Raw genomic sequence first — 26717 nt, 5'->3', positions numbered from 1 at the left:
ATTCTCTTTACAAAGGAATCACCGATCCAAACTTATGAAAATAATTAATGATGATAACTCATATTTCCATAGCACCTAAAGGTTTACAAAGTGATTTCCCCTAACAATCCTGTGAAGTGGATAACACTAGTATTATAGCTCCATTTTACTGATGAAGAAACAAAGCTCTGAGAGGTGAAGTATATTACAAGGGAAAGCAAGAGAAATATGAAGGTGAGTCCGGGACAAAGTACTAGTGAAAGTCTGAGGTAGGAGAAGTCACTTTCACCTGGGTTCAGGGGAGACCCAGAACAGGGTTCATAGAAGAGGTGGCATCTTAGTTGGGTCTTGACAGAAAGGAAGCTTTCCGTCTTCAGAGCCAGATATGGGGAAAGAGTTTATGCCCAGCCCAGTCCTAGGCAGAGTTGGGGGGATGACAGAGACAGATTACATGACTCTTTTAAGCCCTCCCCCCACTCTCTCACCCTCCTGCAGTGTTACTCAGTAAGACCAAGGACAAGAGAAGAGGCACAGTTGGAAGCCTTTCAGAAATATTAACTCCTCTTCTTTGGCAGGGAAGAAACTAGGATCAGCTCGGAGAAAGCTCTATGAGTCAGCCTTGGGGACTCAGAATTCAAAACTCTCTCTATCAGTATAGGTTGGCACCATTTCTGCAGCATATATAGTGTTAGAGAGTGGCCTAGAGCAGAGGGGTCAAACATGCAGCTTACCTTCTTTCTATGTGAGTCTGAAGCCACTGGCCTAGAACACTGAAAGACTAAATTAAGATTTGTGCAGGTTGATATGGCCAGTTTGTATCAGAGGGGGGACCACAGTGCCTCTAGTAGAATAGGATTAATTATGAATACCCTGCCTCTTCTGTGTGTGGTGTGTATGTGTGTGTGTGTGGTTTGCCCTTGTTCTCAAGGTCAAGAGGATCACGACATCAGGAAGATGCTGCCATGACTCGCAAGTGAAATGGATTTAAGTGAGGCAGGGCCATGCAAAGTCACCAGCCTCACTTTCTCCTCCAGAGCCATCTGGGGTTCAGTGGCCAGATACACATCAGGACGACTGAAGATGGCTCAGGATGCGGTGGGAGCCCTTGGCCTTTTTAAGCTGAGGTCTCTCCCAGTTGTCACTTTGGCTGAGGCAACACCCATTCAGTGATTAGGGCTGTTTAAGCAGTGAGCCAAAGGATGGCTGTAAAGGGAAGGAGGAGCCCTGGATCATAGGTCAAGTATGTTGTGAGGTCCAAATGAGCTAATGGATGTAAACAGCACTCTATACATACCAGTTGTCATCCTCATCATCATTTTTAGTCTACAGTGGCTAGGCCTCCAATTTGATAAGGACTTCATTCCCTGAGCCCTCTCTTGTAGACCTGCTGAGCTCAAATAATGTTTATAAAACAGTGTAGGGGTAGGGGCTTTTACAAGTGTGTGCACTTCTAGAGCTTAATCGGCATTATTAACACTTTCTTGATCCAAAGCAGTCAACAAAACAATATATCAAGGGTGATGCACAGGGATTGCTTGTTTCTGAGGCATGAGCGATCACACGGAAAATTTAACAACGGACTCTCTTAAACGTCTGGCGCTGGCTCCAGCACACCCCTGCTTGGATCTCAGTTCTGATAGGCTGCTGGCTAGCTAGGTGAACTTGAGGTCATTCCTCTTCTCTCTCTTGGCCTCAGTTTTTCTATATGTAAAAAGAGACTAAAAATACCTGCTCTGCCACCTTGCTTCCCGGCCTGCGATGAGGCTCCTTTGAGACCAGGAAGTTCATTGCCAAGCTCCAGAAATTCTGGGCTGCTGCAGGTGGCTCGGATCACGTTCACGTTTACAGGTGGGTGGCTGGGGGCTGTCTCTCTCGTGTCTTTCAGCACGCCAAGCCTGGCCAGCCCTCCCATGGAGTTCCCCAGATCACACCCCTCTATGAACATTTCAGCTCCCACCAGACACACGTCTCTGCTGACATCAACCAGAAGCAAGGTAGGACCGTGTTTTTTTCATTCACTTTTTTTAATGAACATGCATTTATTGACTCTCCTTCCCACCCTTCCCTCACTGAAGAACAACAACAAAAAGACAAGTCTTACAACAAATATGAACAGTCAAGCAAAGCAAATTGGGGGTGTGGGGACCAGACACAAAAGGAGGTGAGAGTGTCAGACCAAACACAGAATGACAGGGTTGCTTTCCTAGAAGAAGACTAAGGATTATTTGGCATTCCCCTCCCCCCCCAGGACATTTAGGTGCTCCCAGTTACTGCCCTAAGAGAGAAAGCAAGAGTGCTACGTCCATTGGACATCTAAAGAAATTAAGGCAAGAAAGAAAGATTTCTGTCAGCATTGGGAACTAGCACAAACCCTGACGGGAACTGAAAGCCAGGGAATAGTCAGTGTTCAGGCCTGGTCGGGGCGGCCAGCAGGGCCAAGGGTGAATTGGGGCCAGATATGGCTTGCGCCACAGTCGTGTACTCTGAGAAGAACAACGAATGGGACGGGGATTTGGAAGGCACTGCTGAGGACAGATGGGAGGGATTTCACGCTGGGGGAGCTGGAATAGAAGTTTATAATGCTAACAACCACAGTAACAAAACAAAGATGATGATGAATGCCCCTCTGTGTGTGCACAGTGTGCCCACAGTACTTTTCAAGGTGCCTTCATGTGCATTGTCTCATTAAATCCTTACCTCGGTGGGAAAAAAACAGGGATATTGCTTGCATGTTTAATAATAATAACAACAAATAATAACAGCTTACATTTATATAGCACTTACTACGTGCCAGGCACTGTGCTAATCACTTCACAATGATCTCATTTGGTCCTCACAACCTTGGAAGGAGGGTGCTATCATTATCCCCATTTCACAGTTGAGGAAACTGGGACAGAGGTTAAGTGACTTACCCAGGGTAGGTTTTACACACAGCTAGTAAAGTGTCTGAGGCCAGATTGGAACAGAAGTGTCCTTGACTGCAGGCCCGGTGTCCTATCCACTGTACCGACTAGCTGATTAACATATATGTCATCCATCCACCCCGCCCTCCATCCTCTTCGCAGTGGTCAAGAGATTACTCAATGGCCAGCCATCCAGTGATGGGTATCTTCCAACTTAACTAGCTTGGGCTTCAGATGACAGGCATACAATACCTTGCCTGGCCTTCACCCAAAGCTTTTTCATCTTGGTAGGACCTACCAAAGTTTGTGCTCCAGGGACACAGACTTCAGGAGTCCAGAGGGTCACCTCCACACCATGATAAGGTATCAGAGAAGGAAGAAAACTGAAGTTGTAGAGAGTGAAAGTGACTTGTCTCATAGCCCCATAGCTAGGAAGTTTCCGGACTGAGTCGAGGGGCTCTCTCCATGGTAGCAGGCTCAGCCTCTAACCCAGGGCTGGAGAACTTGCACCTTCCAGGCCACATGTGGCCCTCTAGGTCCTCAAGTATGGCCATTTTTCAGTCAAATGGGCCGTACTCGAGGACCTTAAGTGCAGCACGTAGCCTCGAGGCTACAGGTTCCTTACCTGTTTCCTTGTGAAAAGCTCTTTTAGAAGCACTTAATCATTTCAGCTTTCCAAACCTCAGTCTCTATCACTGTAAAATGGGTATAAAAGTCCTTGCTGCCCCCAAGCTGTAGGACTCTGCTTCTTACATTTGGACTATGGCTTAAAGAACAAATGAGCATTTTTTTAAGATACTTCAACAGGAACTTTTCCCCAAGAGGACAAACCTGACTTTGCCCAATTTCAAGCCAAACCGTAAAAACCACTGGCGGTTTTCTGTTGCTTTGTCCATGGTTACCTCTCCAGGAAGTGCAGGGATTGTTCTCTGAGAGTGAGAATGGCCAAGTTCTTCTTAGTGGGATTGATGCTTATCTGAGACAGGCCTGAATGTGGGTCCCCCTAGACCAAGACTCCCAGCCCAGAGTTCAGATGTCTAGGAATCTGGGACTGCTTGTCCTACACCCCATCACCACCCCCAACACACACCTCACCCTACCCTAACAAAAGAAGGGCCAGAGAGTAAATCGAAAGTGATACGCCCTCTGAATCATCCCCAGACATACCGAAGCGAAGGAGTCATTCCTAGAACAAGTATTGTCTGCAGACAGAAATGCCCTGCCTCAGGCAGATTTAGTCTTGGGTAGCCCCCAAATCCCACTGACTTTCAATTTCTGGGAGCTCTGGCTACTGGCCAGGCAGGTCCAAAGCAGACACCTTTCTCATCTCTGACACCCTCCCACATCAATTATTGTCATGGCTATTCTTGTTATCTGTGTAATTGGTCATCCTTTTAAGGTCCCTGGTCACTGCCCATGATGTTGATACAGCAGCTATTTCCAATTTATCTGTTTTTAGGATGTTCATGTGTTCAGAGTAGCCAATGTGTGTGTGGGGGGGGGGATTCCATGTGCCTTCCGAGAGGAAGTTTGAGACATCTCAGGCCTTGCGGTTGGGGTTTGTTGAGGCAGGGGCAGGAGGAGGGGGAGGAAGCTCAGGGGCAGGCTGGAGAGGTCTTTCCTATTAACATTTTGTCCCTGATGAGATTTGGGGGACTGAATCCCTTCACTTCTAGGACCTCTTACAAAGTCTCTGGTGTCAAAGATGCCACCCACACCTCCCCCAAACACTGCTTCCTTCTGAGAATAAACTCGATCCCACCCTCCCCAACCCATCCCCCTGTTTCCACCCGAAGCCTTAGGATCCAGGTACCAAATGGCTACTTCTCCAGGGGTAGTGTGAATAGGGATCACCGCCTGCGGCTGACGCTGACACGTGGTCCCAATCATCCTCACATCTACTTGCGATTAAGTTGACAAAATGATGCATTTGGGGGGATGGGAGAGCTCCAGTTCTGAGTTATGTTCTCTGTTTCCAGTAAACTTTGAACAGGTAGACTCCAGATCACGTAGATAACTCCAAACATGTACAACTTCTTAAAACTCTTTTTTAAAATGCTTTAGAATCATAGAATGTCAGAGCTGGAAGGGATCTCAGATACCATCTAATACAACCCCTCATTCTACAGACAGGGAAACTGGGGTGCAGAGAAGGGAAGGGCCCAGGCTCTGCCCAAAACAGCAAGTTCCTAACTGATAGCCAGCCTTCACTGGGGGTGCACGCTGGGCTCAGACGTGCTTTTACATCCATTATCCCAGTTGATCCTGTAACAGCCCTTTAAGGGAGGCAGGGCAGGAATCATTATCCCATCTTACACGTGACCCTGAGACCCAAAGGGGTGAAGGGACCTTGGCAAGGGAAGCCCAAGATGAGAACACAGTTCTCCTGACTTCTAATTTGGGTCTCCTTCCCTATGGCACAGCGCTTCCATCTAGACCACATATGGATCTGGTGGGCATGAGAATGCTCCATTCAGATAGTCTTCCTCGGCCCCTCCCCTGCCTCTTTCTCTAATCCATCTTGCTTCTCCATCCAGGTGTTCACCGCCCATTACAGACCACCGACATCTCCAGTTTCTACTCTTTATCTCCAGGTGGTGTTGGACAGATCTCTCACACCATGGGCTGGTGAGTGTCAAGGAGCGTTACTGTTTCTGAACAATTAGGCTGACCTAACACCCACGGGCTGAAGATTGGGTCAAAGAGCCAAGATCCTGGCTCAATCAACCGGTACCACAGTATAGCAAGGATGAGCTACCAAGCTGCTCCTGTTCCAAAAGAACCTCAGTTTCCCCAGGGTTCCTTTTATCAAGAAAAGTAACATTTTGGTTCACTTGGTTCCATAATCCAGTGCAGAAAATTGCTCAGCACCAGTTTGGGGGGAAATGGAGTTTAAAATTATAAGGGTGTCTTCATCTCTGTAAGGGAACTCCAGAAGAGTCACATGTTACTCATGGGACTTACAAAGCATCTAGTTCTCCCTATGGTGCTGATGAAAAATGAAAGGTGCTGACCCTATTGGCTCTCTTCCCGCCCTTTAGCTTGTTTCATTTGGTGCAGCCGAGGGTTTTATTTAACCCATGAAGCGGGTGGGGATGGCCAGGCACTAGCCTGTTCTCTCAGCCTCTAGAGCTCATTCTCTACAAAAAAAAAGTCTTTTCCTCTTTCCACTAAATCACCACTGCCTAGCTGTGGTGAACCCCAGAGCCTTTGGGAAATCAAGGCAAGGTGGGCTAATTCCAATATCCTATTGCAAGGCAGACAAGTTTGGTTTACTCCAGGGCAGGGAAGAGATCTGGGGTTGAGTTTGTCAGAAAGTGAGCTTTGGGTTACCAACAGCTCAATGCCCAGGAATGGATTAATTGGCTTCAGGGTGGCCAGAAACAGGGTACCACACTCTTTGTGCATGGAGAAAAGCTTATCCTTAATACTGTGGAGGGAAAAAAATTAAAGAAATTAGGAAAGAGTCTTGGGTTTTGGTGGTCTTGGATAGCTGAGAGTTTAACGTAGGAGACAGAACATAAAAATGTGAAAAAAGAAATACATAAGGAGGTATGAACTGTGTGCACTATGGGGTCGCTGGGATGGGGGTGTCCAAGGCAGGTGGACTTGGAGCAGATTTACTTCCCCATTTCTTTATTCCTAAGAAGCTCTAGTATCTCGGGGGTAGGAAAAAGCTGAAGGGGATATAGAAGCTAGAGGAGAAGACTTTCTCTGTTAGAATGAACCTGGAAGGTGGGAGAACTCAAGAGTTTCTCTGACATGTCCAGTCTCTAGAGAGGATTGGTCCAGATTCCTCTCAGGGTGAAGGAAGCAGGAGGTGGAAAGATGTCCAGAAAAGAGGCATAGGCATGGGGGAAGATGGGAGTATTTCAGGTTACTCCCTATGCTAGCCCAAGGGATTGGCTACAGAAATCAGAACTCTGAGGCAGCTCGATGACCCACTGGATAGAGGGCTAAACCTGGAGTCAGGAAGACCTGAGTTCAGATCTTAGTAGCTGGACAAAGTCACCTGACCACTGTTTGTTTAAGTTTCCTCAATTGTAAAATGGGAATCATAAAAGCACCTGAAACTGAGATATTTGTAAAGTGCTTAACATAGTGCCTGGCACACAGTAGGTCCTTAATAAATGCTTATTTCTATTGGTTCCTTAACGAGCAGATTGGGAGAAATGACCTGAAAGCAAAGAGGCAGCATGGCGTAATGGATTGGGTGTCAGACTTAGAGTCAAGAAGACCTGGGTTCAAATCCTACGTTAGATACTTATTTGGGCTGTATGACCTTGAAACTCACTTAACCTCTCTGGGCATGTTTTTTCATCTGTAAAATGAAGGGTATTGGACTAATGAACTCCAAGGTCCCTAGCTCCTAATCTCTGATCCTATAATGTATCCTAAAGCAGAAGATTCTCGTCAGAAAAAGAAAGAACATCTTGACAGTGATTAATGTTAATCGATCAGTCAAACATTTTCTGAGTAAAGGTTTGTGCTCTGCTCCTGATGCTGATTATGATCGCATTTCTCTGGGCCATAAATAAAGGACTCACACATGAGAGGTCAACCTCATTTGGCGGTGATGAAGACTTCCTGGAGGACGCGGGACTGGAGCTCACCATAGGAAATAAATAGCCCAGGGGATAAAGGGGGCCAAAACTTGCAGCCAGAGGACAAAGGAGAGGACAGGCCCTTGTAGAACCCTGTGGACACTATATGAATTCTTAATTATATAATTAGCCTGAGTTCTGGAGCTAGAGAGGAGGCCTTGAGGCAGGCCAGACAGTGGGTAGTGTCTTCACTATCGCTAGTCCCTGAGCCCCTCTGATTTCCTTAAAAGGAAAAGACCTGAGGAATACTAGAGCCTTGGAATGGGAGCTTATGGTCACTAGGTTAACCAAAGGCCAACACGACCCTTCTTGAACTGCCTTAGCCATCTTCCACTAACCCTCTTCTTGGCTGTGTTACCTTTGGATCTTAGATGAGCAAGTTGGACTAAAACTAGCAATCCCCTTCCAGCTCTAAACCAACAGTCCCTGGGCATCCGTTCACCTAAGTTTGGTGCTCACACAGCATTTTTCAGCAAGCTCAATCCCATAACTTGTGTCAGAACCTGGTCTCCTCCCAGCCCGAGTCCCTGCAGAGTGCCCACCCCTTGCCCAAGCCCTCCAAACCCCTATCCTTATCCTTCCAAAGCTCTCCCCCAGGAGTCCTCTCACTGACAGGGCTGGAGTGGAAGATACATCCAGGGTCTAAAGCACATTCCCCCCATTTCCAGGCCTCAGGCCTTCCTAGAAGCTCTGTTTACAGTGTGGCCCATAGTCAAGCCCTCCCACAGCCCAGCTGGCATAGCTACCCCCTGAGAAGTGTTATTGCCTCATGGTCCTGACCCAGACAGGCTGCTGTGCTGGGCAGGGTCACCATTACCGTGTACACCCTGGTCAGCCCCAGCTCAGCTAGCACTCGAGCAACAGAGGGGGAGGGGCAGCTGGCTCCAGGCTCCCTTTGTTCCTGAGGGATGGGGAGGGATGGACAAAGCTTGGAGCTGTGATCTGTGGCGTGTGACGGTGGATGTGGCCCAATAGAAGTAGCTCAGAGATTCAAGGTCCCAGCTTCTACTCCCTCCGCCTCCAGCCTACCAGCCCTGGAAGAGATAGGTCAGGCAGGGCCAGGGAGGAGCCTTATTGGATTTCCCCTTTCCTAGTCCTTTGATCCTGTGAGGGTGAGAAAACTTTCTGGGCTGGGAAGGCTGTGAATGGATCTGAGAGCCAGGCTCAGGCCTCAGGAGTGAGGAATGTCACTGTGAGATTAATTCTAGCCAAGGACTTTCTCATCCAGTGTGAATAGGAATGTGGAGCTTCAAAAGGCTGATGGTTTGGGGTGGGGGTAAGGGAGTGGGGTGGGGGGTGGAATGTAGCCATTGTCTGTAAATACTGTGATGGGCCAGATTGTGCTGACAGGTTGTAAATACGTCTTTGTACCGACCTACAGGAAGGCTAAGTACTAACTACCCAGGGATCCTTGACCTCTCCATATCCCCAACAGGAGACTCTGACTGCTTCCTTAAATGCCTATTCCCTTCAAACATACATGGTAACCCTATGGCTCCCTCTCCTCCTTGCCCAATGCATCCTAACTTAGCCTGGAAAAGGAAGCTCTTTGGCATTTCTAAGGTTCTGGGGGAGGAAAATGGCTTTTACCTTCTTAGGAGACTTACCCCCTAAGGGCTGTTACCCCAGTTAGGAGGAGATTATGTAGAAGTTCTTTGAAAATTTTAGTTAAGTTTTATTAATGCATTTTGTTTTTACATCTCAGTCATTTCTGGAAATAACTCCTTGTGGGAACTGAATTTGGCTTTATTCTGTTCAGTTTCAAGCAGTTCTCAGTGGGCATAAAAAAATTTGGAGCTAGGGCGAGAAGGGGGAAGGGCAGGCCACAGCCAGATATTTCCCAGGAAACCAGAACTGCTTCTGCCCCAGCTCACCTTCCTCTTCCACTAGAACCCAAGCCAAGAATTTTCCCCTGAATCTGGGAGTTCCCTGGCTGGATAGTGACAATGAATTCTGTGAATTTTTTTTTCCAATCAATAAACATTAAGTTCTGGGGATACAAATACAAAGAATGAAATAACCTCTCCTTGCAAGGAGCTCGTATTCATTTTTGAAATTTATTATTATTTTCAATTAATAAGCACTTATTTTAAAAATTTATTATTTTCAATTAACAAGTACTTATTTTATCTCCCTCCCATTTCTATACACCCACCCCAATCAAAACCAAAAAAAACTGGAAAGAAGGAAGAAAGGAAGGAAGGAAAGAGGGAAGGAAGGCAGGAAGGAAGGCAGGAAGGAAGGAAATCTTCAGAACAATGCAAAGCAAATCACCTCATTGGCCATGTCTAAAAATGTATGTTCTATGACCATTTAAAAAGCCTAACTCTGAATACAAGTTCCTTAGGCAAACTGGAAATCACAAATCCAATTCTCCAGAGGGTCCCAGCAGGAATTTCTAAGGGGACAGAAGTGCACGTGTCCAGAGAAAGGGACAAAATAGAAGGTAGAAAAGAAGCAAGCCCTGCTTCTGGCTCCTAGGCTTCTGTGGCCTTCTAACATTACTGTGGGGAGCCATAGTGGTGTGAGAATGTTGCTAGTCAGAAAACCAGGATTTAAGTCCTTTCTCCAACACTTACTGGACCTTGGTTACGTAACTTCCTCTAACCTCAGTATCTGAATCCTTAAAATGGGAGTGATACTAACATGAATGGAAGTGTAGGTACCATCAATTTAGAGTTTGAAGACAGTTTCTATGTTCTGGTCCAACTTGCTAGCCTAGGGTTCAGAGACTTGCCCAAGCTCACATGGTAAATGGACAAGAAAAGGATTAGTGAAGGATGGGCAAGTTAGTCTGGGGGAGAACGGGGGGGGGCACGGGGGAAAGGGGTTGTGTTGGCCTATTTGGTTAACCTAGAGACTATGGGATCACTTTCTAAGGTTCTATAATTTTTCAGAATCATTTGCATTTCAACAATGCAAAGTTTATAAAGTTTATAAAATGTGCTCACAACTAGTTGCTTATTCTAGTAATCAGGGTCCCATTTGCCAATTCTCTCACAACTCTTCATCTTCAGACTTCCGAATGAATAGGGAGAAAAGAGTGTCTTGGGCTCTCTTTAATCATAGAAAAATGTTTCTTTCATCCCTGAGAACATGCAGGGGTGGTTCCTCAGCCTGGCCTGGTCCTTGTCCTCATTCTCAAAGTTATCTCTCAGCTTGTACTGGGATCCTAGAGCTAGGGAATGGTAGTCCTAACACAACCCTTTCCTTCTCCCTTCAAATGATCTAATGGAAGTAAAGCCTTTAACACCTCACCTGGGTCCCAGCCAGGAAAACTAAATCTCTGTAGAAGCCCCTAATTGTTCCTGTGCACTCTTACTCCTTAGGGATTATAGATAGAGAGGAGGGGGACTGACCTTTGGTTTTTTTTCCTCCACTCCTCAGTGCCCCGTGACCCCTACAGAGCAAACTCTAGTCTCAAGAGATCTTGTCCTTAGTAAACTGGTTTATTCATTCATTCACTTCACCCAGCAACTGTTAAGTGTTTAAGACAAAGAGTCTGACAATGACCATCACAGAATGTCAGAGCTGGGAAGAACCTTAGACCCATCTAATCTAATCTCCCATTTTACAGGTGTGAACCTGTAAACCTAGGTCTCTCCCCTCCACTGACTGAGAACAAATTCCCAAAAGATAGGACTTGGTTCTGTTCCATCTGTCTCACTCAAGTTGAGCTCCCTGAGGGCAGGGTTTGGTGTCTAACCCTTCTCTCTCTTCCCCTGGTCTAGAATGTACCCAGGAGCAGGGTTTGGCCTGAAATATACTTCTTTGTCTCTCACTACCTTCCAGATTGGGAATCTAGAACAATCCAAGATCCAGAAGGAACAGGGTTTATCTGAGTTGGCTTCTTGCACAAGGGCCTATCAAGTTTGCCTCCAATTTTGGGGGGAATCATTCTGTGCTGTTTCCTTGTGCCTAGAGAAGGGCTCTCAGGATGGAGGATGCTTGCTTTGTCTCCTTAAGACAATGCGACCTGTTCCTGTATCTCCAGATTCCTGTCTTACTGAGTTAGAATTACCTTGATTTGGTGGGCAGGGACTTGGTCGAGTTTAGTTCCAATCAGACTCCACTTCTTTCCTGTTGTTTGGTGACCTCAGCCAAGTCCCTTAACTTCTCTGGGAATTAGTTGTGACTGTTGTGTTTTTCAGTTGTGAAGGTGGGTCAAGAACTCTGAGAACTTCAGGGGTAGTGCCCTGAGAGCATTCACCAGAACTCCCAAAGAGACTGCTGCTACTGTCAGCCAGCACTGCCCTCCCCAGCTCAGCTCTAGTACGTCCCACTGTTTCCTCTCAGATCGGACTAGCTCCCTTTCCAACATAAGGATGGGAGGTAGAACTGTTCCCTCCCTACAGATTTCTTGGAGGTTTCCAATTGAAGGTGAGTGGGTTGGAAAGCTTGAGGTCTGAAGTCCCCAAATCCATTTCCTGGATCTGGCACCACTGAGAAAGAGCCAAGACAGGAATCTATGGTGTAAAACACTTAAAACTGGAGAGCCTGGATTTGAATCTTTGCTCTGACAGTTTGCCTTCGTGACCTTAGGTAAATCCCTTTGCTTGAGTTTCAGGCTTCCTCTGGGCTTCAGTTTCTTTATCTGTCAAATGTGGGGGTTAGATTAGATGGCCTCTCTCAATCTGTGATCCTGTGAATTCAAATGTTCTCAGAGAGGTTGATCAACCTGAGCTAAGAAAGTCCTGGGGAGGTACTCTTGTTAAGATTTATTCCTTTCCCTTTTTCCTCCCATAGTTGGGAGCATGCGTTTCCCAAACTTCCTAGGGTCCCCTTGATTTCAGGCCCCAGCCTTCCATTTCATGGAAGGACCTGCTATTACAATACACATCAAAATCTGGGTCAGAAGAGCAAGTTCATTTGGTCCCATCCTGAAATACACAGGATGTGGCTTATTTACCACCACCCCCAAACTCTGGACTGCTCATAATGATGGGCAGCTTCTCCAGAGCCCCACCCTGAAATCACATAGCAAAGCCCAAGTCCACGGCTGCCTGCAAGGTTAGGAACCATCTAGGCTGCAGAATCCAGTCAGTTCTTTCTCTCACTGATTTCCTAGGGTGCTGTTCCCTGGGAGAGATAGATACTGTATACATTAAGTGGGGTTGAGGAGAAAGAGCCAGCTGGAAGAAGTGGGGAAAGGGGGGAAGAGTAAAACAGTGTGGCCAGGGAAATCTAGGCCCGGAATAGTGTAGAAAAATCTAATACTTGAGAATCTTTGTGAGTGCTGCCTCCCCTCCTACATGGGCATAAAAGAATCCCATCCTGGAGGCAGCTAGGTGGTACAGTGGATAAGCTCCAGCCTTGGAGTCAGAAGGACCTGAATTCAAATCCAGCCTCAGATACATGACTTTTACTAGCCCTGTGACCCTGGGCAAGTCACTTAACCCCGACTGCCTCACAAAAAAAAAAAAAAGAATCCCATCCTGGATACTTATAAGATCTAGAACTGGAAGAGACATCAAAGACATCTAGTCCAACTCCTTCATTTTACAAATGTGGAAACTGAGGCCCAAAGACGTTAAGAGATTTGCCCATGGTCACAAAGTTAAGTGTTCTGTGTCCATTGTAAAACGCTGTTTTTAGGCACAAGAGTTTTCTACAAGTTTACTCCCTTTGCAATCCTATATTGGTATCAGTGTAGGCAGCACCAATTCAAGTGGTGGGAGAGCTCCTGCATGACACAACTCTCTTTCTCATTTTACCCTCCTTCACTCTGCCTCCAAGTAGAACAGTGAAAAGAGCACTGGATTTGAAGTCAGGACCTGTACTCAAATCCCAACTGTTATGACTTTAGCATATGTGACTCTGAAAAAGTCACTTCTCTCAAGGTATAAATTTATTCCTTTATAAAAAGAAGCAAGTAGTTAAATGATCTGTTCTATAAGATTCCTAACAGATTTGAAAATCCCATAATCTTATATCCCAACTCCTTTCTTCTCATCCCCACAACAGCTTCTTCTGTCAGGAAGGAAAAATCATTGCTGGGAAAAGTAGACAGAGATGGAGACTGAGGGAAGGGGGATGTACATTTGAACGGGGCAACCTGGAGAAAGGTATGCTGATGCCCAGTGAGTGGGCTTTCAGACATTGTGGTAGATGTGTTTTGGGCAGGGGCCCGATGGCCACTGAAGGCATTTGCTGTGAAGTGAGTGCTTTTTCCAGGTGTCCAGAGCATAAGAAAGGGTGCTTCATCACTTTTCACAGCGCCTCCCTGCACCTCTCACCAGGAGCAGTTCCTGAGAGCTCCGGGTGGTGGTGGGGGGGGGGGCAGGTAGAAAGAAGAAAAATGGGTCAGGCACAGGGAATGGGAAAAGAAGCTGTTCTTGGAATCCTGGCCACAGAGGTGGGAATCCCAGCTCTGCTCCTTACCTCTGGGCCTCGAGGGGGCTGGACTTGATGACCTTTAAAACTGTTTCTTGAAACTATCATCAGTAGGCACCTCTGGATGACCCCGATGTTCTAACAGCATTTGCCACTCAGGGAAAACAAAGCAGTCTCCAACTTGTAGAGAATGAGTGCTTGACCGTCAGTTTTGGCCTTTACTGTCCCCTTGTGGTGAAGAGAAGCAAGGAAAATACCTTATCTTACAGGATCATAGGATTGAGTCTACAATCCTCCTTAATCTTAGTGCTTTCCCTCTGAGTTTAACCTCTTTATATTGTTTGTACATTTTTTTTTTTGCATCTTGTCTCCCCTATTTAGACTATCAGCTCCTTGAGAACAGTGACTGGTAATTTTTGCCTTTTCTTGTGTCCCCAGTGCTTAGCACAGTGTCTGATGCATAAAAGGTGCTTAATAAATGCCAGCTGACTGACTATACTAGCCCCTCTCCCAGTCTACAAGCAGGTCTTTATTTTTTTTAAAAAGTTTTTTATATTTTCTTTTAAATACTTTTTTTGTTTTTATATAACCTACATTTCCAAATGTATCCTTATCCTTTTCCCCTTCCTATTTTTTTCTTTTCCCCTTCCTAGAAAGTCACTCCTTATAAAAACACAAAAGAGAAATTTAAAAAAAAATTGCAGCAAACCAACACATCAAAAAAAAAATCTAACATTATCCCACATTCCCCCTCCTCTGCACTGGCAGGTCGAACCATCATGCCATCCAACAATGGGACAACGGGATTGCATGTGTGTGTGTGTGGGGGGGTTATCTTTTGAAGTGGAGAGTTCTCCATTATTAGTTGTCAAGTATGTGCTCTTCTTTTGTCAGTGGCACTTCCATCGATTATCTTATATTCAAAGCCTTGAGGGTTTCCCTCTCTCTCAGCTCTCAAGTGTATTAAGTTACCCATCCTGTCAGTTCCACCCTAGCCATCATCTTTTTCTATGTTCTCTCCTCTCTCTTACCACGTCCATCAGGTTGTGTGTATTTTATCTGCTGTCTAGGTTCTCTCGCTTCCTCTTCTCTCCATCCTTCCTGCCCACCCCCCACAAAACAAACAAACAAACAAATGTCATCCTTCACATCACTCCTAGGCTAATCTTCCATTGGCAAAGATCTGGGTATGTTACCTATCAGCTGAAAAAAATACTATCAAATAGCATCCCAATTTTGCCTAGCATTCAATATCATATATGGTCTGGTGCCATCTTACTTTCTTAAGCTATCTTATAACTCGCTTCCACCCAACTTCATGCTCCAAATAATACCATATGTTCTCTGTCCCTAAGGATACCTTATGCTCTCCCACCTCTACATCTTTGCTCATATTATCTCCTTATACCTACAATTTCTTCCCTTCCCCTTTGCTGAATCCTTTTTAAAGCCCAGATCAGATGTCAAATGCCTTCCTTGATGTCCCACTTTCCAGTTCTCAATCCTGTGATCCCGAAGATCCCACATAATACTTTTTTGCAAATGTTACAGTATACTCTCAATTATCCATGTGTGTCTTACTCCCTCTACACTGGAGCAGGGACATATCTCCCACAGTACCTAGCATAGTGTTTGGCACACAGGAAGCACCTACTTGAATGGACGAATGAATATAGAAGCTGAAAGACTATCTCCTCTTTCATCTCAGACTGTAAACTCTGTGAAAGGATCAGTGTCTGCTCCTATTCAATTTTCCTCCAGACTGGGATTTTCCTAAGAGAGTCTGTAGGAGGGAATTCCTGACTTAGGGAAGTTGTACTAGATAACCTGACCTTCCATCTAGCCCTGATATTCTATGATGCAGAATGTTTTCCTAGCACTTCTTGGAAGCCCTTCCCAAATGTCTAGCCCTCCATTGTCCTTGATACATTTTAAGCCAGCTTCCTCTTGCCCATTCTGCCCACCCTCAGCAGAGCCAGAGCAGCTGCTGAACTCTCTCTCTTCCCTGACCACAGGGCGAGCCCACCTCTCTATCCCCTCCCCCCTTCCTGTGGATATAGACAGCACTTTTCGACTGCAGTCTCCCCGGGGGCACCTTACCCTAGGTGAGTATGGGCCATTGGTTCCATGTGTTCAGGGTGGCTCAGCCAGGGACCTTCAGCTTTCTCCATGTGGTGTCCCGCCAATGCTGGCAGATGGGCAGTGGGAAGGGCCTTGCCCTGTCTGTTCATTTGTCCGTCTGCCTCAGAAGCAGACTTCAGCTTGCAGTGTTATGTCTGTCTAGCCTTTCCATCCATTTACCGAACTGATGAGTGTTATCCCGACTCCCCCACCCCCCAGGGGAAACTAGTTTAACTCGGCCACAGAGCCCAATCTCTTCCAAGGTCACATATTGGATGTGGACATGTCTTGGAGCCTCTGTGCCTATCTCAGGGTAGACACAAGCAGAAGGGAATGGAGAATTCGGCCCCATATACTATGAGCTTCACTGCCGTATTACAGTGTTTAAACAGAGGAAGACTATCCCTACTCCACCTCCTGTGAAGGGGCCCGGAAAAGGTCCAAACTTCCGCCTCCATTGCATGTGCCAGCCTCCATTCATATGCACACATCTGTGTGCGCATGTCAGCTCTTATGTATACTTGCTTAGCTCCTGCTTCTGCTCCATTTTGCTTTAGATAGAATGGAGAATATCCAAGTCTTTTGGGGGAAGCCTGGCAGAGTTATCTGAAGCAGTGGCAGGGAGATTGCTGGCTTCCTTCCCATGCCTCCTGCCCCAACACTCTTGTCTTCCAGACCTAGTTCAGCAGCAATTGAGCCTTCTCTGATACCAAGGCTCCAAGCATCCCAATACTGATCAATGCTGATCCTCACAGTGCAGTGTAACTTTGGGGGAGGAACCAAGGAAGTGGAATTTAAGCTTTAATCACCAAAAATGCTGAGTCACTTAACCTGAGTCTGTAAAATAGAAAAAATACCACCTGCACTATCTGCCTCCCAGGTCTGTGGTGAGGGAAGTATTCTGTTTACTTTAAAGCACCACAGAAATAAGAGTTGTATGAGAGGCAAAGTGCTGCAATAGTGGGTTGCTAGATCTATAGTCTGGGAACATGGGTTCAAATGCTGGCTCTGCCAATTACCATCAGTACTGACTTTAAGCAAGTCATTTAACTTTTGAGCATTGGTTTCCTCATTTGTGCATATGTGTGGGGTTTTTTGGCGGAGGGAGTGATGAGTCTATGCTCAGTGTTGTTTGGGAATATGCATATGTCTCCCTTTTAGCCTCTTCTCCCTGGCATTCCTTCCTTGTGTCTCCTGATTCAATAAACCCAGAGTGCCCTGGGCAGTCCCAGCACAGTCAGTGATCTCTCTTTCTCTCTCTGCTCCTCCCCCAGGTTCACCCATCCATCTCTGATGCTGGGCTCAGGCATGCACACCACTGGCATCCCCCACCCAGCCATTGTGCCCCACTCTGGAAAGCAGGAGCTACAGCACTACGACAGGGGCCTGTAAGTGAGCTAGAAGCAAAGACTGGCGGGGGGGGGGAAGATGTTACCCTCAGTTCAGAACTGGAAGACCTGGGTTCAAATCCCAGCTCTTGCCATTTCTTTGCTACGTAGCTTAGCAAATTCTTTGTGTCTCTTTGTGTGCCATTTTGTCATCCATAAACAGGAATATTAGTGTTTACACCAAAGAAAATGGTTTTGAAGAAAGCACGTTGTAAACCTTATAGGCCCTACAGAAATGTGTCATAATTAGCTGGCTTGTCACTAACTATCTCTTTTTCCTTTGAGCCCCCCCTTTCTCCTTTTACAATGAGGATGAATAGAACCATGCTGTGACTGAAATATTGGTCTCAGGAGCATTCCCTGACTTTACAACACCTCAGTTTCCCTTAAGAATTTCCTATCCAGAGATCTATGTAAACCTGTGTGCAATCTAGTTTATATGTCTGGCCTATCACATCTTGGGGTTCCAGGTAGCTAGATCTAAGGGAGGAAGGCGAGAGCCAGGCCAGTCTTCCAAGTCAAGGTTTGTGCCCAGAAAGAAAGAAGATCAGAGATGTGGCATGGCAGCTGTTATACCCTGCTTCATCTCCAGCTGAATCTTCAGCTAAGCCTCAAGTGACTTCCATCCAGCTCTAAGGATGAGTCATAGCCCTGACCTGCTCTGTGATTTCAGGCCAGATGCTGCCCCTTTCTGGGCTAAAGGAGCATGTTCACCTCTTTATTACTACTTGTATATCACCTTTTAATTTATACAAAACTAACCCAGGAAGAAATCTTATGCAAATAATAAATTTGGTGGTGATGATTCACCTTACAAAAGAACTCTTCACCTTCCAAAAGTATTCCTATAAATAAAAGCCACTGTCCTTCCTCCTTTATGAGTTTTTAATTGGATCTGATTTATAAAAATCCTACTTACATGCAAATTTTCAACATCAACCATACAGCATTGAGTTACAGCAGCAATTTAGATTTACCTTAGATCTAGAGCCCTCTGTAGATATTCTTCTATTTGTCCTTATAATATTCCATGAAAGGAGCAGGAATAACAATTCTCATTTCATAGTGAAGAAACCAAAACCCAGAGCTGGGCCTGGAAGCCAGGTCTCTCGGCTCCTAATGGGTTAGTTCTCTAGAGCAGTTTGACAAAGTGGGGGTGAGGGAGTGGGGGGGGGAATAGTTTAAATGCTGTGATCCTGTTTATCCCCCTTCATGCTGTCTTTATCCAATTCTTCCTATCCACCCACCCCCACTAAAAAAAAAATCCCACCCCGGCCTCTGCCAGGAAACCTCCATCAGAAGCCAAGCAGGAGAAAGAAGCTAAGAAGCCAACCATTAAAAAGCCCTTGAATGCATTCATGCTGTACATGAAGGAGATGCGGGCCAAGGTCATCGCAGAATGCACACTCAAAGAGAGCGCAGCCATTAACCAGATCCTAGGGAGGAGGGTAAGAGCCAGGCCAGCCCTTGAGTCAGGAGGGTTTGGTAACCTAATAAGAAAGGAGATGTAAGATGTAAAGGGGGCTGGGGGAAGGGGAGGAAGATCCTTTAGAATGTGCACTCTATTTCTAGCCACCCCCACCCCCAGACTTGTTCCATCTTCCTTACTGTCACTCCCTTCCATCTCCATCTGTCTGTTTTTAAAAATTCTGCATCTGTTGTAGTCCGTCTTTATTTATTGCTCTCTGTGTCAGTCTTTGTTACTCCATCATCTGTCTCCATCCCTCTGTGTCACTCTGTGTCTCACTGGCTAAGCAAACAGTGGGCATGACCCTGGGGGACAGGTGATGGTCTCCCCCATCCAGAGGTTCTCAAGTGGTGGACAACCTCTTCTCTCCCATCTACCATAAGGACAGATGAGGTGATGACCAGAAGAATGAGCTGATGGGGAGACTATAGAGGAGCAGGAAAACATAAAAGGAGCCCCCCCCCAAAGGATGGGCTAAGGAGGGTCAGGCCTTCAGGGTGAGGTTGGCTGGGCCCAGTAATCACTGTGTAGCACCCATGTTCCATTTCAGTGGCATGCGCTATCTCGAGAGGAGCAGGCCAAGTATTACGAATTGGCCCGAAAGGAACGGCAACTCCACATGCAGCTCTATCCCGGCTGGTCAGCCCGAGACAATTATGTGAGTGTTGGACTGCAGGAGACCTTGTGGTAGATATCTATGTAGAGTACACCCAAGTTCTTCCTCCAGGCGTGACTGGTCGATTGCTCTCATCCCATCCTTTCCCATGCCTTCTCCCTCAGTGAAGGACTGGTGGGAAGAAGGAAGCATGACTTCTCTCTTCTCACCCAACATCCAACAGTGAACGAGGGAGAGAGGAAAAGAGGGATACAATAGAGATAGCAGGAAAACAACAGTCTGGAACACACAGAAAAGAAATGTAAGCTAGCCCAGAGACAATTATAACACATATAATATAGGAGCCTGGTAGTTGGAAGGGCAGGAGGAGATATATGATGGTCAGATGGGAGGTGAGAGTGTGTAACACTAGGTTAATTTGGGAAGGCTGTTTAGAAAAGGACAGGTAGAAAAAGCCCACCCTGTATCCTTCTTTAAGAGGCACAGATAAGTGACATGGAATAAAGAGGAAAAATGGAAGTTTCCACCTTAAGTATAGCACAACAACAATAACATAACTTTAACATAAAGCCTGCCTGAGAATTCAGCATAGTAATGTTAAAATCTCAGAGATATAAGTGAAGAATTTAGAGATCATCTAATCTAATCCACACTCCAACAAGAATCCTGTCTACAAGATCTCCAGAAATGGAGAGAACTCACACCTCCCAAGGCAATCCATTCCACTATCAGATAGCACCAATGGAAGTTTTTCTAACATTGATCTAATATTCTAATGTTGACCCTCTGTAACTTCTATCCATTGCTCCTAATTCTGCCTTCTGGAGACAACCAGAACAAATTTAATCCCTCTTCCATATCATAGCCCCCAAGGTCTTCTTCTCTTGTCCAGGTTAAACATTCCTCCAAACCATCCTCCCACTGTTTGATTTCTGGTCTCCTGCCATTATAGTTTCAATGGCCTTCCTAAAATATGGCATACAGAAGTGGATATAATTTTCCACATCTGATCTAGACAGTGAGACTATCACATGCCTTTGGAGTAAGATTCATATTAGCTATTTTGCCTAACATTTTACATTGTGGACTCATGAGATTTAGTGTGTTGAAGAAAGAACACTGGTTTGTTGACAGAAGACCTGGGTTTGAATCCTAGTTCTCAATTGATTTCCTCACCTGTAAAATGAGAAGGCTAGGGTAATCTTAAAGACTCCTTATAGCTCTAAATTCTAAGATCCTACCATCCTGTGAGTTTTTTAGTACATTAAAAACAATTTCTAGTTTGTTTTGTTTTGGTTTTTAAACAAAATGAGGTCTGTTCCCTCGGAGAACAGTCTAACACTTGGAAAGAGCTAGAGAGAGAACAGGAGGACAGAAAAAATATGGTTGGGAAGGGAAAGGCAGTGTCTTTTAAAAAACTCCTGGTCCTTGCTGCATATCCTGTCCTAGGATACTCCACCAGACTGAATCAAAGAACTTTAGTAAGGTGCAGTGATAGGAAAAGCATTAACCACTGTTACCCCTCCTAGATCATCAGCGCTGTGATAGCTAGATCTGGGAAGGACTTAGGAGAGGGGGATGTGGCTAATGGGTAATGTCCCGACCTCACTAGGACTGGCCCCAATCCCTTCATTCTTAGCATTCAAGTTTTAAGATTCTGTCCATTCCCTCACAGGGGAAGAAGAAGAGGAGGTCAAGAGAAAAGCATCAAGAATCTAACACAGGTGAGCATGCCTCAGGCAGCCGACATGACTGGGGGTGAGGAGTGGTAAAGAAAGAAGGGAGAAAAGGATCCAGAAGACAGAGAAAGGCTTAGATTCCCAGAGTGCTGTGGAAGATAGATTGCAGTTAGTTCCTAGTCCCAAAATAATTAACAATTTGTTTATCCATTCTTATTTCCTGGGTATCATTCCATGGTGAGGCAGCCTACAGACAATTTATCAGCTGACAAAAGCAGAACACTAAAAAAAAAAGTTTTGTGGGCTCCATATACATTAGAACCACTGCTGCTGATTTTCGCCCATAGGATTGTACCAGGAAAAACTGGCCTTAAGTCAAATTATGAAGTAGTTGAAGTGTATCTTCTACCCTTCCTACCATATTGATTCCATACACACAAAATGAGGTGGCTAGGATTCTCTTACTGCTTACATAACATCTCTCTCCCTGTCCTCGCCTACCCACCCCCAAAACAATCCTGTCCAAACCTATTCTCTGAGAATTATCTCATTGGGAAGACTCTAATGAACTTATTCAAAGAAATGAGCTAATGACTTAACAACTAAAATCCTTAGAGTGCCATCTACATTTTAATAGGAAGCAAAGCCTAGACCTCAGAGGATGGAGAATTTCCTTCCACCAAGGTATTGATAGAATTTCAGAGTAGAGAGAAGTGTAGGAACAGCAGAGGTCCTTTCTGACATGTCTCACAATCATAACATGCAGGCCAGCTGCCCATTTATCTGACTCAACTAATCCCAATGTCAGTTCTAGATGCTAGAACTAAAAGGAACTTTAGTTTAGACACCATCAAGTCCAATGCTTTCATTTCACAGATAAGAAGAACTAAGGCCTGTAGAGGGGAAAGAACCTGCCCAAATTCTCACACTGAGTTAGTGGAAGAGCTGAACCTGGACTCTATCCTCTGCACCAAAATGGTTGTACTAAGATAAAGTTATGTTGATTATCATTCTGACTAAGCAACTAGTAGCTCATAAACCCCTTACAGATTTTCATGACAGCTGAATTTGGTAACGTGAGTGATACCATTCAAAAAAGGACGTATGATGTCATCACCTCTAAGAAAAAGAGCTCATCCTTCCCCCTGCTGTCTCTTGGCCAACACAGACAAAGAAGGGACACAATCATAAGGACTTTATATCCCATGTTGATCTCCTCTAGCTCCCTCTATTCTACCAGACCCAAAGAGTTTTTGTTGAGGCAAGTTAATGAGAACTTTCAGGTCTACAAAGGGTTACTTTACTATCCTAGAAAGGACTTACTGCTCAATCCTCTATCTACAACATAGCAAAACTGAACCAAGGAGGGCTCACACTACAAGGGGGACCTACAGTATAGCTACAAGGAGAACTTGGGGCTGTCGTACACTGGAATGAGTATCAGAGGATTTCTAAACTGGAAAGGACATTAGAGATCCTCTACAGCAAGTGGTATTAACCTTTTTTTTTTTGGTCTCATGAACTCCTTTGGCACTCTGGTGAAGTCAATAGACTCCAGTCTCAAAATAATGTGTTTAAACAGATAAAATAGTAGGATGAAGCAAAGAAACAAATTATATTAAAATATTATTTTAACATATTTATATATTCAATGGAATTTTAAAATTTTAATATTGATAATTAATATTTTAATAATTAAATATATTTCTAAGTTCACACACCCAGGTTAACAACTCTTGCCCTAGATATTGCTGCCAAAGAATTCATCAATTCATCCAACAAGCATTTATTAATCACCTACTAAGTACTAAATACTGAGGATACAAAAACAAAAAAGGAAACTCTCTACCCTCAAGGAGCTTACATTCTAATAGATTAAAACAGATTATATTTTAATGAATTAAAAACATGTATAAAAATAACTGAGTATAGTACACAGAGCTGCAAGGTAGAATCTAAAGGTAGCATCTAAAGCAAGGTAAAACCTTGCTGAAAATTCTTTCTCTGCTTGAGATGATGGCAGCTCCTGTTGCATTATGGAATAGGCAGAAATACGGTAACTGCCAAAGGCAGCTGCCTTACTCAGGAGCCCCAAGAAAGGGACAGGCAGGGCAAAGAGGCAGCTTGCCACAAGAATTAGCTGTAAGAGATACCAACAATAAAGAAAACACACAGGAGATCTGGCTTCCAAAAAGTATGGGAGGCACGGGGAATTCTGTAGTGACCTTCAAGGATGTATTAGGTTTGTATTATATCTGCTGGTGAAGAGTAATAGCTAAATATACACTAAGTTCAGGTCGGTCTTCCTCCTAGGGGAGAAGTTGAAAGGGCTGGAGGAATGCCTCTCTACACTCCAGGTTACCAGGGAGAATGAAGTGTTCCTTGAAAGCCTAGAAGAAGGGCTACAAGGTAAAAACAAAGAAGAAAAATAATGCAAAGAGCAAAGGGGTATATTGACCCACCAGGAGGCTGGAGAATATAATAATACAATACAGAAGAGGAAGGGAAGAAAGTATATTTTGAGCCTAATTAATAGGCTTTTCCTAAAAAGGGGGGAGTTGGAGAGGAGGAAATAGCTTTTTGTTCTCCAAGGAAAAGTGATGTGGCACTAGGAAAGAGGTTGTCACCCAGTCATTTTCAGAGAAAGAAGCAAAAAGCAGCTGGTGGCTCCTTGCTAAGGAATAAAGAGGCAATTATATATATGGAGAGGCACATGATATAGGGTGCTTAAGGACCATCACTAACCTGTAGTGATCCATGTAGGAACCAATGATACTACCAAAGGAATTTAGGAAGCTTGCTAGGAATTAGGAAATCCCGGTTAAGAAACTGAAAGATTAGGGCTAGATGGAGTGTTTTGATCATTACTTCTAGTGGAAGATGGAGGCTTCTAAAGGGAAAGGCTGATTTGGGAAATGAATAGCTTGTGGAGATTATGGCTGAGGACAGGGTTTGGATTTCAGGACCGTAGCAAACAACAGATGTTATTATGTCTCTTGGTCTAACAAGGGCTGGTAAAATTATACTTGCCTGTAATCTTACAAATCTAATCAAGAGGAATTTAAGCTAAACGTGGAGTGGGAAGGGGGAAACTACTTTCATTTCTACCAAGTCCTTTTCCAAAGTGTAGCAGGTGCAACACAGGAAGGCAATATCCAAGATTCCAGCTAATAAAATTCATCACCTTAGATGTCTATACACAGATGCACAAAATATGGATAAGAGATATTGAACTAGAGATCCTGGTCGAAGGAGGCAAATTTGGCTTCATTGATAACACTAAGATTTGAAGGGATAGTTCTAGAAACAATATATGTAAAAGTTACAGAATAGATCAAAACAGATCAAAAACCTTGCAGAGTGGCAAAATGTAATAACAGTGATGGGGGACTTCAACTATCTGGATTTTTATTGAAGTTCTCTCTGCCAAGAGCAGAGCAGATATAAATTCATGATTTGCTTTAATGATAAAAGAAATGAAAAGGGGAACCTTCTATTTTAGACCTAATTTTTGACTAACAAGAAAGAACAACTGGTTGCTAAATGTCAAAGCTCAATGTAAAGCTGGTGATGAATATAAAATAGGACAAAAAAGATTTTTTATTAAAAAAAATTATGGGGCAAGAGAAACATCAAAGAAGGAATAATAGTAACTTTTTGTGAATGGATAGGATAATAGTAGATGACTAAGAGAAAGCAAAACTATTCACCTCTTACTTAGTTTCTAGTATTTCTGCCAAGAAGAATGATCTTCAACCTAGGAGAAATAAAACAAAAATGGTTAACAATGACTGAAACCCAAGATAAGGGAGGAGATGGTAAGAGAGCACCCAGCTACTCTCAATGAATTCACATCACAAGACTCAGGAAAATTAGATCCCAGGTTACGGAAAGAATTGGTAGATGTGATCTCTGAGCCTATGTGTCACAGAACCGGAGAAGGGCTAATGTCCTGATTTTCAAAAAGGGAAGAGTGTGGTTTACCAAGTATAGTCCAGTGAGCTTAACATCCTCAGTTTTGGGCAACATTCTAAAACTATCATTTTCCAAGGAACTATCAAGAGAATATCAATGCCTGCTTTCCCGTAGCTATGAAATCTTTATAAAAATAACCCATACACTTATCAAGGCATTGTGGTGAAGGTATGAAAAGGGAGCAGGCAGGCTTTCACAGATGCTACTCTTCATCAGATTACATATCTTTATAGTCACACAGCTGACTGAAAGTTGCAAAGATAACAAAATCCCCATTCTTTCTGACTGGTGACTATAAAATATCATTTGCTTTAGTACAACAAAATGCCTAGGCTGTCATCTAACAAGGTGTCTCTCATGTATGTTAAAATCATACAAAATTTCTTGAAAGATGAACAACAAAAATAACTTTGTTTGATGGCCTTCTGATTTTTAATATGAAGAGAGGCATAAAACAGATATATTTGACATTGTTATGGAAAATACGGCTAGTGCAAGTTCCACATCAAAGAGGGATTTCCGCAGATATGGCAAGGTTCTCTGGATTTTCTTGTTTGCATATGATATCCTGATTGTATCAAGTCCTGCAACACTGTAGAATTTCCTGAGATCAACAATCACTGAAAAGAGTCTAGTGTAACTATTCACCCAAGAAAAACCAAGAGGATGAAGAATGTCTATCATCTGAACTATGATACGCAGTTGGACAGCCAATCATCAACACGTATATCTTCTAACAGATATTGCAGATGAACAATAAACTGGGCCTAGAACTAAAAAAGAAGAGGAAAACAGGCTGAAATGCTTTGGAGAAGTTTCACAGTGCTTTTAATACCCCTAATCTTGTCCCTAAAACAAAGGCTCATCTATTTAGCGTATAATACATAACAATATATAACATATTCTTTTGGACATACCTTGGGGTTACAAGAAATGGAATTGCAGTTTCCTAAGAATCGTAAGCTGCCGCATGAGTGGGCTGCAACATATCACCAATGAAGAATTGTTTGGAAGGAATGCAAAGGGACATCATCATACATGTCTGATTTAAAAAGGTGAGCCAATTACTTAGCAAGATCAAAGGATAACAGATGGAGAACCCACATGATCCACTGGTAACTACAAAATAATAGTAACACATACAGTTAGATGCCTTAAAGTTTACTAAGCGCTTTACATACATTAGCTTATTTGAGCATCACAATCTAACTCCATGATACATATAATGAAACTGAGGCTTAGAGAGGTTAGTGCCATGATCACACAGCTACGTTCACCACTAAGTTAACTAAGTTGTTAACCACTGCCAGTACGTGTCGGAGGTGGGATTTGAAACCATATAGTCCTACCTCCAAGTCCAGCTATCCACTAAGCTATGCTGTCTTTCTACGCAATGTCAAGGGATTTAGAGGCAGGCCCATAGTGTGTTGAGTGAGACCTCCTGTGAAGATTTTATGGGACGCCATGGACGAGAGTCATATAGAAGACCCATGGACAGTTTTAATCTGAGCCACTGAAAGGATTACTGACACATCCATCAAAATGTTAGTAGCCTTGGGCAAAGTTGTTTGTGAATATTTAGAAAGAGAAGTGATGATCATTAAAAGCCAGCTTAGCTTCACTAATAAACCAGCTAGATGGATTCACAACT

At 44.3% G+C, this 26717-nt stretch overlaps 1 protein-coding gene across 9 annotated transcripts in view; it reads left to right on the top strand.

Annotated features, from left to right (window-relative positions):
• Window positions 1-26717, top strand: part of TCF7 (transcription factor 7) — a 124653-nt gene that overhangs the window by 86476 nt on the left and 11460 nt on the right. For 6 of the 9 annotated variants that reach the window (XM_020991179.2, XM_078150365.1, XM_020991188.2 and 3 more), the window contains 8 exons: window positions 1865-1973; window positions 5420-5510; window positions 15835-15924; window positions 17215-17328; window positions 18614-18776; window positions 19347-19454; window positions 21088-21136; window positions 23405-23500. In XM_020991179.2, the coding sequence (XP_020846838.1) occupies window positions 1865-1973; window positions 5420-5510; window positions 15835-15924; window positions 17215-17328; window positions 18614-18776; window positions 19347-19454; window positions 21088-21136; window positions 23405-23500 (820 nt within the window). The remainder of the gene's footprint in view (window positions 1-1864; window positions 1974-5419; window positions 5511-15834; window positions 15925-17214; window positions 17329-18613; window positions 18777-19346; window positions 19455-21087; window positions 21137-23404; window positions 23501-26717) is intronic. The other 3 variants (XM_020991180.2, XM_020991182.2, XM_020991183.2) reach the window with 3 other exon arrangements.

The sequence above is a fragment of the Phascolarctos cinereus genome, unplaced genomic scaffold, assembly GCF_003287225.1.
Source record: "Phascolarctos cinereus isolate Bilbo 61053 unplaced genomic scaffold, phaCin_HiC Scaffold_2;HRSCAF=192, whole genome shotgun sequence".
In the NCBI taxonomy this organism is placed as follows: Eukaryota; Metazoa; Chordata; class Mammalia; order Diprotodontia; family Phascolarctidae; genus Phascolarctos; species Phascolarctos cinereus.
This window is presented reverse-complemented; position numbering and strand designations above follow the sequence as displayed.